The sequence below is a fragment of the Epinephelus lanceolatus genome, chromosome 17 (assembly GCF_041903045.1).
Source record: "Epinephelus lanceolatus isolate andai-2023 chromosome 17, ASM4190304v1, whole genome shotgun sequence".
Lineage (NCBI taxonomy): Eukaryota > Metazoa > Chordata > Actinopteri > Perciformes > Serranidae > Epinephelus > Epinephelus lanceolatus.
The window spans coordinates 22,984,869-23,003,798 of NC_135750.1; the positions used below are offsets into that span (position 1 = coordinate 22,984,869).

An 18,930-nucleotide genomic window follows, 5' to 3' on the forward strand; every position below is an offset into this window, starting at 1 on the left:
ACACACACACACACACACTGTCTCTCTCTGGGAGTGTCCAGATGTCTCTATAACTGTATAACTGTCTACAGAGTGTTAAGGCTTTCAGCTAGTGTCGCAGAATCTCACGCCTAATTGGTCCTAATCGGATTATCACGGCTTTGTCTCTCTCACCCCCAACCCCTGGTGTGTGTGTGTGTGTGTGTGTGTGTGTGTGTGTGTGTGTGTGTGTGTGTGTGTGGCAAAGAAAGACAGAGAGAGAGAGGCAGAGAGGGGAGATGTACCGAGGGTGGCAAACGGCAGCTCTGCTCTGGTGCCAAAAAAATTCATCACAAGTGATTGTTATTCCAGAGTCAAGCATATTCCCTAACCATAAACATGCACACATACCCGCTGCACTTTTTATTTGGTTCTTTCATATATTAAAAAAAGGAGGATGACTGCTTTTGGGTTTTAGATTGACTGTCGGGTGGGTTAATTGCTCGTCAGGGTGTGTTAGGGGGTCCACTTTACAAGGGGTTGCGCATGTAGAACACTCACAAGGCCAAATTTTTGATTTTGTTCACAGCAAGGGGTCCTGCGATTTATTTCGCTTCCTCAGATAAATGATCTGCTGCGGGACCCTTTCAATTAGTTTTAAAGCGCATCTGGGACGGCAGAGCGCAGACGCCATGCGTCTCTGAGGTGGAGGCAAAATGAGGCTTCGAGAAGCAGCTGAAATTTAGAAGAGGAGTGCGGGATTGGACTAAACCACATAAAGTGCAGAAAATCCCTTCTAATGGCGCGTAATTGGTTCTGTAATATCATTACAGGCGGATAATGGCCAGTTACAGGGCCCCGCGCTATTAAGGGTTTCCCTGGCGTGCAGCGTTTATGTTATTAAAGGGGGAATATAATGATATTTTAGTTATTAAATGCGCGTAATTAATTTATGCACCACTGAAAATAAAGTTGTTATTATGACCTCGGCGAGGTGCGTGGAGAAAATTGAAATCAAATAACGGTTGATAACTTTATCCCAATATTTGGTCTAGACAACTCTGACAAGAGTGCAGGCCTGAAGTGTGTGTGTGTGTGTGTGTGTGTGTGTGTGTGTGTGTCTGCTTCCTGTCAGCGGCTTTCCCCTCCATCCTCTGATGGTTGCTTAAGTGACTTAATGAAATCACACTCATCTTCCTCGGTTAGAAACACTTTTACAAGTTAACTTTAAACAGGTTTGGCAGATTTTGGGCTCCCATGTTTCGATGATTTCTACGGTCATGTACCAGATTTCATTTCAGGACCCTGGTCAGCACCAAACCTTCACAGGCAAATAAAACTGCAAAAAACAAATTAAATTCAAATGTCAGTATCTACCATTACTGATCATCTCCTTTAAAATATCATTATTTTTTACATTGTCTCAGATTAATTCAATAAATCTTCCTTTAATCCTGTTTAAATAACCAAACTAGGAAAAAAAACAATCAGCTTAAGAGGTTTATTTCTTACAATTAATGCAAGACAGCATCAATATTTTTTTATTTATATAAAACAAAGCAGATAAATTGCTGCTTTTGCCATTTTTTCCACAAATAATCAGAGGTAGGTCACAGTTTAAGAAAAGTTAGTCATCACAAAACCAACCAAACCCGGTGGTGATTTGGTCATATTTACAAAATGACACACTTACTCCCCTATTAAATTTCATAGAAATGTGACAAGTGAGACAAACTGAAAGCATAAAACACATCTCAGAGTAAGTCATTACTCGGGGTTATACAGTTTTAACTTTCTGGCAAATACAAAACCAGTGAATTCAAGTATAACCAGGGACAATCAATCAACAGGACAGAAGCAACAACACGTGGACAAGCCCAAATCTCAAACAAACAGTGCGACAGATTAGACTTCTTTAACTGATAATAATATGAGTTTATCTGCTAAAATGGCATTCCTACAGTATGGGCTTTCAATAGCTGATGCAATCTACCGTCTAGCTCTGACAGATAGATATCTCAATTTGACAGAATAAACTAAGAATAAAGAAAGACAAGTAAACAATAAGAAGTTGTTGGCTTAATCTCAACAGACTCATAACTGACAAGTATTAAAATCTGCATCACAGTTAAGTCTTTGTTCCGCTTTCAACTGTGCTTCACTCAGCGGAAGCTCTCCTTCAGTCTCCACATGCCCTCCTGACCAGATGTCCTCTGGAAGTCACAGATGCTCCTGAGCAGCTCTCTGAAAACAGGCGCCTGACTCTCAGTCAGTCTTGGTTTGAAATACTCCAGCACTTCCTGGGTGGTGGCCTGTCCGTCCACATTGGCCTGGAAGGCTATGAAGTTGCGCACATCCACCAACAGCTCATCATGCTCCGTGGGCGGAGCCGGGGGGGAGCTCCTTACTGGAGCCCCGGAGCCGTCCTCCTCTTCTTCTGCGTCTTCTCTCTGGCTGGAGGGTGTGCTGAAGTGATTCCGGGCTTTCATCTTGGCCAGCAGGGAGGAGGAGGAGAGCGGGGCGGAGGCTGAGTCACCTTCCATCCCTTCTCCGCTGAAATGAGCGCCCGAACCAGGCTTCTTTGACACAGACTTCTTTACAATAGCAGCATCCTAAAGAGAGAAGCAGATGACACAAAATTTCATCACAAATTCATAACATATGCCAAACCATCTATCTGTTCATAATAACACTGCTGTTACCTTGCATTTGCATGGATTGGGGGCAGATTGAACAGAAGGTGCAACCAGGAGAGAATTATTCTTTTGTCCAAACCGTTTCCTGAAAGAGCGGACAAGGGAAAGACTGAGATGTTTGGTTCACATAGGTGGAGCTCTAAACAAACCTAAGTGTGTCAGTGAGACTGTGTACCTTGCAGGTGGAGGAGGGGGTCTATTTAAGGCCAGCCTACACTGCTGGCGAGAAACCTTAAGCGCTTTCAGGGCATCTTTAGCCACCCTATTAGCTTCTGCCTCCACTAGAACATAGTCAGGGTTAGAGGACTCCATGATGGTGTCATGCTGCATCACGCTGTGGATACCTGAAGGAAAAAAAGAGTCAACAAAGCAGTTTATTGTTTTGCAAGAATTTCTAAATAAACTATGTCTGACAAGGCTGATGGGGTTTATGCACAAAAAGCCTACCAGATTTTTTGAAGAGCTTTGCCAAAACGTAATCGTCTGATTTCTTCTGTGCCTCATCTTCATCCTCCGCTTTCTCATAGGTCTTTTTCTTCACCAAATGAGAGATGCGATGGCCTTCAAACCGAGAATCTTTGGAGTGTTTACGCCTCTTATGTTTGTGTTTGTCCGAGTCAGCTGAGTCGCAGTGCTTCCTCTTTTCCCTGTGTTTCTGTGGGCTTGTCAGGGCAGAGTCTTTGTCTGTGTGTTGGTGAGAACTGGATGAGTTTGAGTTTTTAACTGCTGGCTTGGCTGCGTCCCAGTCTCTGTTATTTTGTCCTGTACGCTGTGTATTTGCTGAAATATTTGGCTGTGCATCCAGGCCATTTCGGTCGGTGCTTTGACTGTCTGTTAGGCCATTTGGTTTACCCGGAGAGTTTTTACTGCACTGAGAAGTGTTTCCATCTCTTAATGCAGGAATGTTTGCTGCAGACTGTCGGCTGTCTGCACTGGTTTCATTCTGGTTTGCCGAGGAGTGTTTGTGTTTATTACTGCTATGGTTTACCGTGTGTGATGGCCTTGGCCTCTGAGGCTTCTTAGGTGCCTTGACATCAGAGCCTGTACCTGTATGACAATCAAAACAATACCTGTTAGGTCAATTATTACAAACTTATTTTTAAAAAGAGATTCAGATAATCTAATAATTGGACAATAAAACATTTCAAAATAAAAGACAAACAAGAAAAATGTGCAGACCTGCAAATATGGCACTGGTCTCTGTTCCCTGAGCTCCATCGGGGTCAGCCAGAGTGAAGAGCTCATAAATGTCATTCGACTTGAAGAACCGTCTTTGTTTGGGGTCCTTCAGAACGCGGTTGGTCAGAAACTGTTTGAAGATTTGCCTGAATTACAAAATACAGAATTAGATATGCGTGTGTAATTTGTTATTTTACCTCAGCAGGCAACCCCCGATCATCTGTCACCACAGAGTAGTCTGGCTGATGGATGAGAAAATTAGTTAACCGCACTACTGTATGTATCAAAATAGAATCCCTGCAGTTCTTCCAACTTGCTTTTTTAGAGCACTTTGCAGACCCAAGCCAAACAGAGCAACAGTTTAGAAGTCCTAGATTGGCCATTTAATAATGCAGGAAAGCTTTTCAATTACTGAGAACTGGGATAGTGCAGGTAGTAATACAGCAGTGATGTGAGCAATTAGTCATGTCATTACCACTATTCACGAACATGTGAAAGATAACTAAAATGCGAGACTGCGTTAAAGAAAACACAAAAGCCAGTGTGTTTTTTTAAAACCTCTTTTTAATTGAGTTCTGTGATTAAATATTGCGTGTGTGTGAAGTGCTTAGGGCCGAACATAAAAAGAAAAACGGCAATCTGACCTGTGGTAGATTTTCTCCTCGATGGTCCCTGCAGTCAGCAGTCTGTAGACTGTCACTTGCTGCGTCTGACCGATCCTCCATGCTCGCTCCCGAGCCTATGAAAAAACACAATATATTCAAATTAATGATTAAGTAAATAATCTGAAACACACAGTCAAGGTTTTTAGACTTAAAGTACACAAGGACAAAATAGGGAGACACAGGAAAAGCTGCAACTGGAAATGTAGGTAATTTAAAGATGCAAATAACACATGTAGAATAATAAATCCCCTGAGAAATAATGCGCCGTGTAAATGTTTTATTTTGTACTACTGAGTGTGTGTATCTGTCTAACCTGTGTGTCGGTACTGGGGTTCCAGTCTGGGTCATAGATGATGACTCTGTTGGCTCCAGTCAGATTGACTCCCAGACCTCCAACTTTAGTGGTCAACAAGAAGATAAAAATGGATTTGTCCTGTAAGAAAATAATGTCAGTGATTAACAAACATCTTGTCCACATTTTAAACTTGGGGTATAATCATATAAACAAATTACATTAGATAATTCTGAGGCCATAACATCCTGTTCTCTTAAACTAAAGCCTATTTAAAGAGAATCAAACAGCTTAATCTAAACTTGGCTTTCGTAACTGGTAATCTGAGCACACTTCTTTATTAGTTATAATTTAAAAATCTATTTGCTGACAGAAACAATAAGGTACATCCATTCCGAACAACAGATTGTCATCAATTAGCTTTTCCACCTCAGGGTGCGCAGGGTTCAACTGAAGCATCCCGTCCCTCAGGACAGGATTTTCATGGGAAACACTTAGAGCCATTAGGGATGAATAATCCTTACCTCGTTGTAGCGAGCGATGAGGGGCTGTCGGGAAGCTATTGTGGTAGTGCCGTCCATTTTCAGGTATGAGTAGTTATTCTCCATCGTGAATACCTCCAAGATGTCCAACATCTGGAGAGGAGATAAAGACGGCAAAGAGACAGTGAGAAAAAGGCAGACGAGGAGAGAAACATAAAGAGGAAAAGAAGGGCTGAGGGTTGGATTATCTCTAAAAGGATTAGAGAGATTAATATTACATGGACAGAGATACCGACAGGGAGGGTCTCAGGTTCCCTCTGAGGTATAATCTCATTGGTATTGACTACAACAGCTGGGGCCTCGCTTACATACACACTCTCTCTCTCTCTCTCACACACATACACACACACCGCTAGCCAGCAGCAAATAAAGAGACAACATTTACAAGTGGCATGACAATTTAGGATATTAATTTGAAGTAGGAGTGGGTGAAAATCAGTAATTACAATATTTCTGACCAAATACCTTTATCAATACTGTGAATATATTTAGTTTACTATTTGTGCTTCCACCAAATATTTACACAACAGTAATGTGGATATTAAAACTAAATAAGTAAAGACAAAACAGCAGAGCAGCTAGAACAGTCTGCTAAGTTCAGTAAATGACATCACTTTAATGCAGGTTTTAAAAGCAGGAACAGCAGTAATGATATATTGGTGTACAAAATCTAATACAATATCTAGTCTCATATCACGAAGTCTATTTAATATTGATATATTGCCCAGCCCTAATTTAAAGCAGGAAAGAAATGGCATGTGTAGCCTAAACAAAAATTAATCAGAGTGCATTTATAGCTTTTTTGCATATGATGTAAGACACAGGTATGCTGTCCAAATAGTGGGTAGGCAACTGGAGGCAAGGACCACCAACACTGCACAAATGCCTATGATTTGCGCTCTTTATGGCTGTTCCTATCGATTAAACTGGGGAAAAACAAAGGCTACTTTGAGTCCAAAAAATAGTAGGGGTAATGGGGAAAAGGAAAAAACATGTCACTGAAAAACAGCGGCAGATGACGTTCAAAAACCCCCATCTTCGGTCTAGAAGAGCAGAGTCAACTAATCTCAAACATAAACATGAAGTGTTGTGTTAAACATGCCTCGAGTAAGATGCAGTTACAATGTACTGTGACAACTTCCCCATGTTTTTAGCCACAACCCAGATTTTTAACAGCATTTCACCAGACCACTGGAAATGGTTGATCCGTTAGGTAGAAAACAGCACCGAAAAGTTAGCTAACATTACCTTGTAACATTAGTCTGACAGCAGTGCATCCATGCACAGGGTTAAAATATAAAAGACAGGTATACTCAAGCAATTACTAAACCAGCCAAAAAGAGAGCAGTTGTTTCAGTTGTGGCACACTATTTAGTTACAGTTACAGTTACTTGACTCTTGTACATTTCATCAGCTCACTGTGTAATGTTAGTAACGTTAGGAGGTCTAGAAGACGAGGTCATCCAGACCTTTTATGTAGTCCCTTTCCTGTATATCCAGTTCACACGGTTTACAGATTCATCAGTTCCTGTCCCCCATCTGAATTTTGTGGGTAATTACAGTTACGCGACTGTAAAGAAGCTATACAAGCCATGCACAAGAAATATCCGTTTCATTGCTATCTGTTGCTTGGACAACAGCATTTGTCCCTGTTTACTTCCTGTCAGCTGCTGCCTTAACAAACACTCCCAATAGAAAATACAAAGGGACTTTGTTTATGTTGTCAGGTTTGAAACAGTCTACATATTAACAGCTATTTTAGCAAAGGGATTGATGGGCAAACAAAAAGCCAGAACAACTTGTTCCTCACCTGTCTTGACTGAGTGAAGAGCAGGACTCTGTGGCCCTGTTTGAACCAGAGGCGCAGCAGAGACTCCACCACGATCAGCTTGCCCGAGCGTTTCCAATAGCCAAAGTGTTCCTCCTTAGTTAGCTGGTCCTCTGGGACTCCCCTCAGTATCCGAGGGCCGCCCGAGAAAAGGTCGGGGTGGTTACAGATCTTGCGTAGAGCTATCAAACCAGAGAACACCTAAACAGCACAAAAAAGAGGAACATTTTTAAATACCGTTAGTTTCATGAGCGAAGAGTTGGTGCCAGGTGACAAACCTGGTAAAAAAAACACAAAGCTTGGTATATTTACAACATTTTACAGCGTTGCCCCTTTAAACAAATAAACAAATTTACTTTAGTCTACAAGAATTAGTTACATAATTTATTTACGGACAATAAAGGCCGTGTTTCTTGATGAAGGCCGAACGGTCACTGCATTAGTAATGGTGGTTAATGGACCAAGAGTGACCACTGAATATGTCTATAAGAGCGTGTGTGTGTGTGTGTGTGTGTGCGCGCGCACAATCTGCTGTGGTCACCCCTGGCTCTCCAACCACGTCCATTTGGTCAGTGGTGATAAATGGTCGAGTCTCTCTCTCTCAAGGGTCTAGCTAATGTGAGAAGACACTGCACAGCTTCCTTAAAGAGAGCATCTTAAAGAATACTAAAGTCAAGCTATTAGGGGTTTAACAAAATTTACATTTAATTCCACCGATGCTACTTCAAGGTGTTCTTTAAGTGTAAAGGAGTGCATAAAAATACACACAAATGCCTGTGAGTGAGAGAGGTGAACTGATATTCATCAATTAGGAGGTTAAATAATGAATAAGGCAAGTCCGGTTCCTGGAAGTCTTCTCCTTGACTGAGAGTTTTGCTCTTCTTGTCCTTATAATGTAGCATGGGTCAACGCAAAGAGCCCAAATGGAGGAAGCATAAAACAAACACCGTGAACCCACTTTAACTATGAAAGAGAGGCTTACCTGCATGTCCCCGTTAAGTATCTGGTAGACCTCTTTGGAATCTAGGAAGGTCTGATAAACCTGCCGCTGGTCCTCTGTTAATCTGCAAAACAGAACCTACACACACACACACACACACAAACATACAAAAACACACACACACAGAGAAGTGTAAGAGTGTGTACTAAGCAGTGAACATCCGCTTTAAAGCCCCTTGATGAAGTGCAGTGTGTGTGAAGAGAAATTAGAGGGAAGCAACGTGTTTTTGGAGCCACTGCTGTCCCCAGGGACTGACTTAATGAGCTGAAGTGGACTGAGGAGTCAACCAGCGTCAGCCGCATGGACAGACCAGGGACCAGCCACCTTAATGAATACCTGCTCCTTTTACTTTACCAGGACTTTATTAGCTGGCTTCACCTGACAAGGGCCATGCACATTCATCAAATACTCCTTAGACGTGGCACATACAGTCACATCCAATCAGATAAACACCTCCCCAGTTAAGAGAAGCAGGCGTGAGAGGCTGTTCAATACTTAGACAGAACAGGGTCAAATGTCTTAGTATGATGAATACCTGTTCATTTTTGTCAGGTAAGGAGAGGTTGGCCTTGACGTCTGCTTTCATTCTTCTGAGCAGGTAAGGATTTATGGTGTCTCTCAGCACGCATGCACACTTAAATGCTGTTTGGACCTGAAAAACAACACAAACAAACTGCTTTAAAACAATAGCAACAGAGTGTCAGGCAACCGCATCCACGATCCCACCTGTCACTGTGGATGTTTCCTGAGGCATGATTGTTGTTTTAGCGCTCTCTCATCACCTCCCTTGCATTGCTGTCCCTTTCAGTAGTACGAGCCATTAAGCATTGATCAGAGTGCTGTTGGTCTCGAGGGACAGAGCCCTCTTCTTTCATCAGTACTACTCGCCAGCTCCATTGGAAGCAGAGGGGGAGCTTCGGTCCCACCCTGCACTACGAGCCCCGCTGCAAAATGCCCTGCTACACTTCATCCAGAGTCAGTGCTAAAGGCCATTTAGCCTTTTAAACATTAACTCAGTGGGGGTCCGCAGAGGGATCAAAGACACCCTCGGCAAAGCCGGAGGGGACAATATCATGGAGAGATTTAAGGCTCAATGGAGGTCAGAGTGGAAAAGAAGAAGAGCAGGGCAGCAGATGATCCAGTGATCTCTGCACAAGCTGCTGAGTGGATTCACATGGGGATGCAAACGCATGCTTCAGTAATGGATCCTGCATCCACATCCAGCCCCACCCCATTCTGCATACGTTGTTACATACATCTAGTTGTGCATGCACATGAACATCAGCCGAGGGCCTGATCTGCTGTTCTGAGAATTTCGAGAGGAGGATAAGGCAGCAGAGCTTAGCCCTCTCTGACCATTTAATAACATTAATAATTAGTAAAGGTTTTTATTATCGACAGCGGAAGAAGCATCAATAGCCAGCTTAAATAATTAAATCCATACAGTCAGTGGGTTATTAACGATTGAGCACTAATGACAAAGGGCTACAATTTAGCTCACTGGCTCTCCACTTTAGCCCTTCCCTCTCTCTCACACACACTAGGGATGTACTGAAGTTCCTTTGCATGGACCTACATTATCCTGCTCTGCACTTAATGGCTCTGTTGCTCTATAATCTCTCCTTCTGACTTGCCTTCATCTAGCTCTCCAAAATTGGGCCTACATGCGTGTGTTGCTAGTGCTGTCAAGTGACACTTTAGCCGTCCATTGCTCCCTCACTATGCTACAGTTATAGGTTTGCTTATCGGGTTGTTGTATGTATGCTATGCATCCTTGTCTTCTCTTTTCATTAAATTCAATCCATAAATTAAATAAGCATTATAACCTTTTGTGCTATCCTATTCTATTTTTTAATCATTGTTAATCTACTTTGTTTTAATTTGAAATGAAAATGGTCAATTATAGAATTATAAAACCCAAAGTACACGATAAAGCACAATGACAGCTTCATGCTCAGTCTTTGCACCTGCTTCTGCTTTGCTCTTAACTTTTAAAAATGTGTCCCAAGTCTAAAATAGCAGGACATTTCTTAATGGATTTATCATATAACTAGTCTTTGTAGTTCAAAAATGAGATGCAGAGTCTAACAAATCCTGACTGTGCATTTGTGTGTGTTCCAGTACCTGTACAGGCGAGGCATTGCTGTATCCTCCCATGGTGATCGGCACAGAGAACTGCTCCATAAAGACGGGTAATGTCCCCAGTTTGCCGGGGAAGACAAAGTCAAACAGAGACCACAGCTCCTTCAAGTTGTTCTGCATGGGAGAGCCTGACAGGATGAACCTGTGGGGAGTGCGAAACTAGAGAGAAGGAGGAAACAATGTATGTTATATATTCCTAATGATGTCCTAGCATACTTGTTATTGTTCTAAGTATAAATGGAGTAAACGACATATTCTAATGGTAGGAGTGTGGAAAGGGCGGACCTTGATAACTGATACAAATGAAAAGGCATGTATTACTTTTTCAACTTTAAATGTATTTACATGTAAAGGTCGTTACTGTTTGCATGCTCTAAGTGTTGTGGTAAAAATGTGTGTGCTCATGAATGTGTCTGTGTTTGAAACAATACCTGTTTGCAGGCAGTGGTAACTCCAGCATTTGGATTCCTGATCTTATGGCCCTCATCCAGTATAATATAGTGCCAGTCATAGCGCTGCAAGATGTCTTGCATATTCCTCACAGCTGAATATGAGGTTATCAAGATCCCATGACACGCCGCTATCTCTGGAATAAGCTTTTGCTGCAACAGAGGACAAAAAAACATGATCAGTACAGGTTTTTGTCAGTGCAATTCCTAACTATCTCTGGTAGCTTGAGTGTCGAAGTAGGGCATCTACTTTAATATGGTTTGAGGAGAGAGGTGAAGAGGGGAGAAGGTTAGGAGATAATGCTGCATAAACAGACCTCTAGTGCCCCCCAGAGGAAAAATAGACCCTGTAGAAAACTTTCTAACTAAATTAGGAATATGAAAATCACACACACATGAACACATAATTACCTTGTTGCTGGTGAACGAGCCGGTTTCATGCAGAACAGCCACTCTGAAAGGAGGCCACCAGGTGTGGAACTCCTTTACCCACTGGTGCATGACTGTGGCCGGGCACACGATGACTGTCGGACCAAGACCAACATACCTACAACCAAACACACAGTACAGAGGTGTTTAACTGCAAACCTGTGATAAAGATAGGTAACAAGGGAAGTCAGGGTTCATTTAAATTTGGATAACCTCAGCAAATTTCATTAGCAAATTAAAGTCATCATTTCTACACCAAATTCTAGAACATTGTCAAATGTGTCATGGATGTGTCAAATGTGTCATGCATTCAAGCATAAGGTAAACAGAGAGAGCCGAATGCCTGTGTACAATAATGTACATTTACCTCCACTGCCCCATAAACTCTCTGTGAATGAATCTAAGAAGGTGCATGGACACACGCTCAGCTTCTCTGTGAAGATTTACAAGTGCTTTGTCAAACACAGACGTACACACGCACGCATAAAGATACACTAATGGGCTGGTATGAACCTCTGCCTGGTGGAAGCTATTGATACTTGGCCATAATTGAGTTTGCAAGCAATCAATTTGTGGGCGTCTATAGTAGACAGAGTATTGACCATCCACCTCCTAAATGCATGTGTGTCGTTTGTGCAGTAAAACCAGATTATCACTTCCACTGCGTCACGTTTTCCATGGTTGATTTGTTGTGACACAGCTGCTCATGAGTCTGAAATTCATTATAAGAGTTCATGAAAATGCTCACTTTACTCTAACACACTCTCTCTCTCAAGCACGCAAACACACACACACAAACAGAGTGTCAGTGTTCTCTCTGATGTCTGCAGTAAGAAAGTGAAGAGTCTGATAATTGAAACATGTTTAATAATTCAGATGAACACTCTCAAGCAGAAATCCCCCTAATCAAATATTCATACCATACAGACACACAGTCTCTGGTCACAGTTTGTTGTTGTTGTGTGTGTGTGTGTGTGTGTGTGTGTGTTTACCTGTAGTTGGATCCTCTCGTCCTCAGTTTGCTGTAGCTCAGTCCAGCCAGGAAGCTGATGATCTGGATGGTTTTGCCCAATCCCATCTCATCTCCCAGGATGCCACCTGCCTGCTGACAGTGGAGTTCCCACATCCACCGCACACCTGTCTGCTGGTACCTGATGATGTGATATACACACATGTAAAAACTAACAACACCTGTGCATGACGGCAACTGTGGACACTGAAGTGCTCACATGACAGGGTGGTCTGGTATTTACGCTGTATTTCAATTGAAATCTGGTTCAATTGTGCTTGCCAGTAAGTGTCAATCCCTGCTAGTTAACGCTTAAAAGTCTTATGAAAGAACAAATGACTTTCCAATGAAAGCTTTTGAGCTATAGCAGCACTAAGTGTATCACTTTTATAATGTCTTGATCCAATAATCTTTGATTAATCATTAAATTTCTGGGCAAAGGTTCCTGGAAGCAGAGGGTGCGTCATAGACCAAGACACCAGAGAAAGTACACAGATATTTTTCATACACAAATTGTTTTACAGCTATTAGTCACATCCTATCACTTTGTTAATTGGCAGTTATAAACATCTGTGACCGACAGCGAGGATAATAGATAATTCCCAATGTTGGACATTGAACTTACTTGTAAAGTTTTTTCCAGAGGAAACCAGGCACTTTGAAGCCTTCATCAAATTCTTCATCACTGTCGTCTGTAAACTCGCCTCTTTCTCTCTTCTCCTCTCTTTCTCGAAGACGCTGTCGCTTCCACCTCCTGGCGGGAGAATGAGTACATAATAATAGAGTAAAACTAGCGGTTAAAAAATGATTCTCTATTTTACTGTGAAGCTCTTGGGTGGGCTTCAGTCAATACTAGTGAACACAACTCGCTGAAGGAGAAGTCAAAGAACAAAGACCTGCCTCATCTTCAAGCTGACATTGTTCGCTGTCAGTTCTTCAGCGTTGAGTGACAATATTTTAGTCTTAACTTCAAGTGATTGACATTGTGCTATACATGCGAACATTGACATTATTTGGTAATCCAAGCTTGATAAAGTGAGAGATATTTCAAATGAATTCAGTTTCATGATGGATCTGCCTCTGGCATTAGCCCTGTGATAGACTAGTGACCTGTGTACCCCACAGCTCGAACCCAGAAACAGGGTGAGCAGGTATACCGAATGTATGGATATGCCATTTGCACCTCTTGCACCCACTGATTTATTTTAAGACTTGCCTACACAGGTGTATGGATAGCAAATGTTTTGAGTTGTGGGTATTTCCCTTGAGCGGTGAAACATCTACAGCAAAAAGGGAAATGTAAAGGAGAACAATTTTAATGGTGCAGGAGAGAGGGCAGTTAGAGGCACAGTCGTCGCGCAGCAAATGAAGATTGATACAGACAATTAGTAGTGCGAGTTCCCCAGAAAGGTGTGAGGTGGAGAGGATAAGAATCCATCTTCATTTGGGCCTGGTCCTGTCACCCTGCCACGAAACTGGTCCTTTAGCTGGGCCTGGGAGACCACACTCTCTAATTAAGTCAAGACTAAGCATTGGTTCAGTTAATTACACTTTTCTGCCCCCACTCCACCCCCCCCCCCCACCCAACTACAAATACCGCCTGCTCTAATAATATCATTCCTCATATAAGCTAGCCTCACCATCCATGCCGTGTCTATGCTGTTGAATTGACATTCAATCACTGTAGTGTAGAAAAAGGACACATGCCAACACAATTTATTTGGCAGCTATAAATATGAAATCTCATTAGGGCTGCTCTTCCATTAATTTGAGCATTAGAGTGAGTGAGTGTATAAAACCATGTGCAGGAGGATAATTAGGCCAGTGTGAGAGCAGAGAGAGAAGAAGAGCAGGGAGTGAATTTGCTTAGTCAAGAAACAGCTGCCAATCTCATCTGGGATTAACTCTCCTTCTGCACTATGGAGCCAGCAGAAAGCGACTGCTTTTCTCCTTAACTAAAGGGAATAACAATAGCACATTTGCACCACTGCCATTGCAAATATGATGCAAAGTTAAAGGCTAAATCTGGTGTTTGTTGAGCATGTCATTTACAGGCGCCGATGTATGCATTCTCTTTAGAAGAAGACTTCCTGATGAAAACTTTCGGCACCTTTGCATCCAACCATAACTCCAAGAAGAAATCTACTGTTCACACACTGTAAACAAATAACAAAACTGGGGGGCAACATAACCAATCATTTATATAAGTTTACAGCAGGAAGTAGATGATCATACCTTATTCTCTGTCTGTAGTACTTCACATCTCCATCATCTTTGTTTTTCTTGTTTTTGCCCTTCACGCCCTCCTCTCCATCTGAACTCTCAGGGTAGTATTCTTCCTCGCTCTCCTCTCTTTTCTTTATTTTCTTCCTCGCTTTCTTCTCACTTTTTTGCTTGTATGGTTTCAACTCATATTCCTCATCATCATCCTCCCCAAAGCCCTCCTCCATGGCTTCTCTTTCCTCCTGGTCAGGATCTATGCCTTCGTCACTGGGCAGGTACTCTGATGCCTCGCTGTCTGTCTCCTCTCCCTCAATGTGACGCTTCTTCTTTGGCTTAGGGAGCTGTGGCTCAGCCTTGGGCCGAGCCTTCGGATGGGCCTTCAGAGCAGTTATCTGGAGTTTTCGCATGCGCTTCTTCATTTTTTTATCCTTGGAAGAGGAAACTTTTTTGTTGGTTTTCCCCCTGGCCTCTACACCAGGGCTGAGTCCAGAGCTCATCTTCTTCTTAAGAAGAGGGAGTCTCTTCCTCTCAGTAGCAATCTTGGCCTGGTCCGCCAAGTACAGGTCAAAGGCAGAGTTCTCAGCAAGCATAACTTTTCGAGGTTCCTTTTTTTCCTCCTTCTGCGGGATTCGGGTTCCAAAAGGAGTCATGTGACCTTTCCGGATTAACTCCTCCCATTCGGTCTCCTGAGCGGGCATGAGCATGCTGCCCAGTGTGGACGGCCCGGCTTCTGGTACAACACACACATCCGGCAGGGTTAGAACTGTTGAGATAACCACTAGCAGCATTATGGAGCAGTGCTTTTATCAGCAGGTCCCTGTTTTGTTTGTGTCTTGTGCACACATGTGTATGAAGACTCATATGTGCAATCAAGTTTGAACAGACTTTTTTTTTTTTGTCTTTTTTTTTGTTTCAAGTGTTTGAGCTGAAAGGAAGGAAATATAATGATCACATTTATTAGGCCTTAAGGATGCACACAATACACTTTGGAAAAAAAACACTACATGTAAAACCTAACTGCTTTTGTTTACACGAAAACTCCACAGTGTGGAGTTTACTTCATATGTGCAGCTATATCAACATTTGTTTGATGAACAATGAACTGATCAGGAATTTTCTTAAGAAGGTTAAATCAGCACTGAATGGCATTTGGCTGCAAAACTGCTTTTCAGCTACATAGCCACAACCATCTGTGTTGTCGAGTTGGTTTCTATACAGTACATGTTCAGCTCTACCAAAACATAGCATAATGTCCGTGTCAAACAGAACTGGTTATGTGTTAGACATCATGAAGCAAAGTGTGAGTAAAAATTATTACAGTAACAAATTAATGCAGTTCTGTATCCTTTTTTAGACAACATTACACAAATGTCAAATGTCTATTGACAGCTGTTTGGGAGAGATTAGTGTTGTATATTATGGGTCTCTTAGATTTAGACAATAGGTGTACTGGTAGTCACTTCTGACACACCCATCAATGAGGAGCCAGCAGCTGTTGCAAGAAAAACACCAAAGGAGAGTTAAGTGTAAAAATATTTTTGCACAAATTTGTGACAGTCTTCCTATTACAGCTCATCTTTCAAAATGTTTGACATATAAATTGGTGGGTGTGTCAGGGTGATATCTGCTGAAGATATAACATATATGAACATCGACAGCCATCACGGCACTGTAGAGTTTATTTTTAAACACCCGATATTTATTCAAGCCTTTGCTTACAATCATCTCTGACAATTCCTTAAATAAGAAATGCCACAGAATAGCCTTCTTGGCCACCGTAACTGCAATTGGTATGAATGCTTTGCATTGTTTCCATTTCTGCTTTGTTTTGTTACACTTTGGGCAGTGATGAACATGACCCTGGTTTCACATCATCTATAAAAAGCAGGGGACCGCCACATTTACGCCTCATGTGACTCAGTATTAAATCCCCTCATTAATGAGTGGAAACTGCTTTCTGTAAGTACACTGAAGGGAGTCACAGGTTAAAAGACACCTTACCTTCCTCTTCATCATCACCCTCTGCCAGAAGCTCAGCCTCCACCCTTGCAACATCCTCTCCTCCCAGAATGGCCTGAAGTCGCTTTTGTTTGGCTTTGACTTTCTTTAGCTGTTTCTCCTGAATTAAAAGGTGTTGTCATCATTTTGACAGTCACTATCAATGTTATGTTAATGTGACATTATCATGTAAATCTACAAGTTTAATCAAAAAGTTTGTCATATTTAGTATTTTACCTTATTTTCTTTCTGTCGTTTGACAGATTCAATCTTCCTACTGATATCTTTACTGGAGGCAGCATAGGGAGACAGCTGCTCAATAATCTTGTTTATTTGTTTCAGAGATGCTGTGACGGACCTGAAACACAAACCACAAAAAAAAGGAAGATCAATCAACGGCTTCAAGGTTTGTTGTTATTTTGAAATCAAAAGACATTTGTGAAGATACTGTAGATTTGAATGTGCTTGTTAAACTTTATATGCTTTGTTTTATAGTTTCTTTATCAGAGCTTAATGATTAATTGGCATCTGATCAGAAGTCAAAAGTGCTACAGCTGGTAAGTCCCACTACTAAGCAAAAATTATTTTTAAAGCCAAAAGAAAAACATGTATCTCAGTATGATTTTAACATTTTATCAAACACAAAACTAAATGATACTTATATCATTCAGACTGTGTAGTCTTAAATTGTAAGACATTTACAGGAACACTCCAACACAGCACACATATTTGCTAAAAGGGAAACCATCTTAGGGCTTTATATTAATGCAGTTATTGTCCTTTACCTGACATCATCGAGCACAGACTGGTACTCCTTCTCTGCCTCTGCTTTAGCAGCAGCATGACTGGCCTCCTGGATTGCCTCGTCCACTTGCTGCAAGACACCTTGCTCAAGGACATCCTGGTCATACACAGCCACACCAAGGCCCTGGAGTTCATCAGCTCCAGAACTGGCAGATGCTGCTTGGATACGCTGTCGGTCAATCTGCAGCAAGGCTCCAGACCTCTTACCACCTGCACCACACCACAGACGACAATACAATGTTATGTTAATCAGGAATCAGTTTGACAGCTCAAACCTTTTCATGAAGTTCAGCATGAGTCTCTTTTGGGGCAAGAATTGCATTGCTTACCACTGCTGCCCTCCCCAGGTCCAGTGTTGACAGGATAGGCTGAAGCAGCCTCGGAGCCCTGACTGTTATCAGGGAAAGAGTTGACAGCTGAGCCCCCTGTGGCCCCATCTTCCTCAGACCCTCCCGGGGTGAGGGCGGCACTGGCAGGGCTGGAGAGAGAGGAGGGCACCTGGTCCTCTGAACCGTCTACAGGCATTGCGATACAGCTGTAAACAGAGTCAGTCAAGTGTGTCATTCAAATGTCAATCTGCTGATGTATGTCTCTTCTAAGCCCTGGCTTTACTTTAATTGTTGTGGGTTAACTTAATACTGAATCCAAAGAAATCTCGTTCACTGTTGACTAAATTAACTATGTCGTTAGCAATAACGTTAGCTGTTATCTTAACGGTTATATGACTTCAAGCTAATTATCCTATAAGAGTTAACTTAAGTTTAGAAAGGGGAAATTAATATTTATAATACCTGGTCTATGTGAAGAATATACTACATGACGTAAGGCAAACCGTTATAACATTGACATAAAGTTGAGTTGGGGACATTTAAAGTCTCCCACAGCTGTCCATTGTTTACGTGGCTAGGCTAGCATGCTAAGCTAACAGTGAGCCGAACATCATCAGCTGTGTTGGCAACCGGCAGCGAGTCGGTTTGTATTAAACCACCAAGAAATACACATTCACACGACGGAAGTTAACGCTACTATGTTGTTGGCTGTCTGGTACATTAAACCGTGAGTAGAAGAGATATTGACAGACATTACTTACAAAACGTGCAGTTACACAACACAACTGCTTTGGTTTATGTCATGTTGCTGTGAAAGCTTCCTGGTTTCCGGTGCCAGAGAAGGCTTTGTGCTGTTTGTTCAATGGCTACCTTGTTGGACAGCGCCCTCTGCTGGTGCATAGCTGCGCACTGCTCTGGTCCTCTAGGTGGCGCCATAACACCACTTATTTCAGTGGAGACTAGAGGCGCTCACTGAGCCACCCCCAGTCCACAGAAACAATTTGACATGTAACCAAGGGCGAAGATTTCTTTCAAACATTGGTGGGAACACATGAAGCTGGGGTCCTCTCAGCGTCAAACAATCCATTTCCTGCATTCTGGTGAAGTGTTATGCACCAATTTATGGTGGAAATGTCTTCATTTATGGAAAGGAAATCACAACATTCAGGTGATAGGTGACAATTCAGTTCTAGGCTATAATGGAATATGATGCAGTAAGGCTTTCTGTATTGTTCAAATATATATTTCAGCATCATCCCACATATCTGTGCTCTGAGAAGTTGAGAATTCAGTCACAGTAGGCTATTTAAGAAAAAGTTGTAATGCCCCATAGTCCATGGTGCATTATATTATTGGTCTGCAGCTTTGGCAGTATTCCTTTCAAACC

The 18,930-nt window shown here is 42.1% G+C and overlaps 1 protein-coding gene across 2 annotated transcripts; it reads right to left on the bottom strand.

Moving 5' to 3' along the window:
• Nucleotides 1-1,447: 1,447 nt before the first annotated feature.
• On the bottom strand, nucleotides 1,448-18,401 carry ercc6 (excision repair cross-complementation group 6). 2 transcript variants are annotated; one of them, XM_033613573.2, is made up of 22 exons: nucleotides 18,305-18,401; nucleotides 17,544-17,749; nucleotides 17,196-17,424; nucleotides 16,648-16,768; nucleotides 16,414-16,531; nucleotides 14,425-15,139; nucleotides 12,815-12,943; nucleotides 12,173-12,331; nucleotides 11,163-11,298; nucleotides 10,734-10,904; nucleotides 10,285-10,461; nucleotides 8,696-8,812; nucleotides 8,143-8,238; nucleotides 7,143-7,361; nucleotides 5,315-5,425; nucleotides 4,812-4,931; nucleotides 4,478-4,572; nucleotides 3,834-3,979; nucleotides 3,102-3,701; nucleotides 2,830-2,998; nucleotides 2,661-2,739; nucleotides 1,448-2,570 (listed from the first exon to the last, which is right to left on the bottom strand). In XM_033613573.2, the coding sequence occupies exons 2-22, from the start codon at nucleotides 17,737-17,739 to the stop codon at nucleotides 2,121-2,123; spliced, it is 4,353 nt and encodes a 1,450-aa protein (XP_033469464.2). In that variant the 5' UTR covers nucleotides 17,740-17,749; nucleotides 18,305-18,401; the 3' UTR covers nucleotides 1,448-2,120. The 2 variants fall into 2 exon arrangements, with proteins under 2 accessions (XP_033469464.2, XP_033469463.2); XM_033613572.2 differs by having other exon boundaries at nucleotides 14,425-15,142.
• Between the last annotated feature and the right edge of the window lie 529 nt (nucleotides 18,402-18,930).

Bases quoted from the DNA above. Each gene is read 5' to 3' on its own strand.
- ercc6 (XM_033613572.2), bottom strand. From the start codon at position 17,739: ATGCCTGTAGACGGTTCAGAGGACCAGGTGCCCTCCTCTCTCTCCAGC. The intron at 12,944-14,424 runs GTATGATCATCT...TTCTCCCGCCAG, and splicing joins TACTACAGACAGAGAATAAG to GAGGTGGAAGCGACAGCGTC. The intron at 2,740-2,829 runs GTACACAGTCTC...CCGCTCTTTCAG, and splicing joins CCCCCTCCTCCACCTGCAAG to GAAACGGTTTGGACAAAAGA.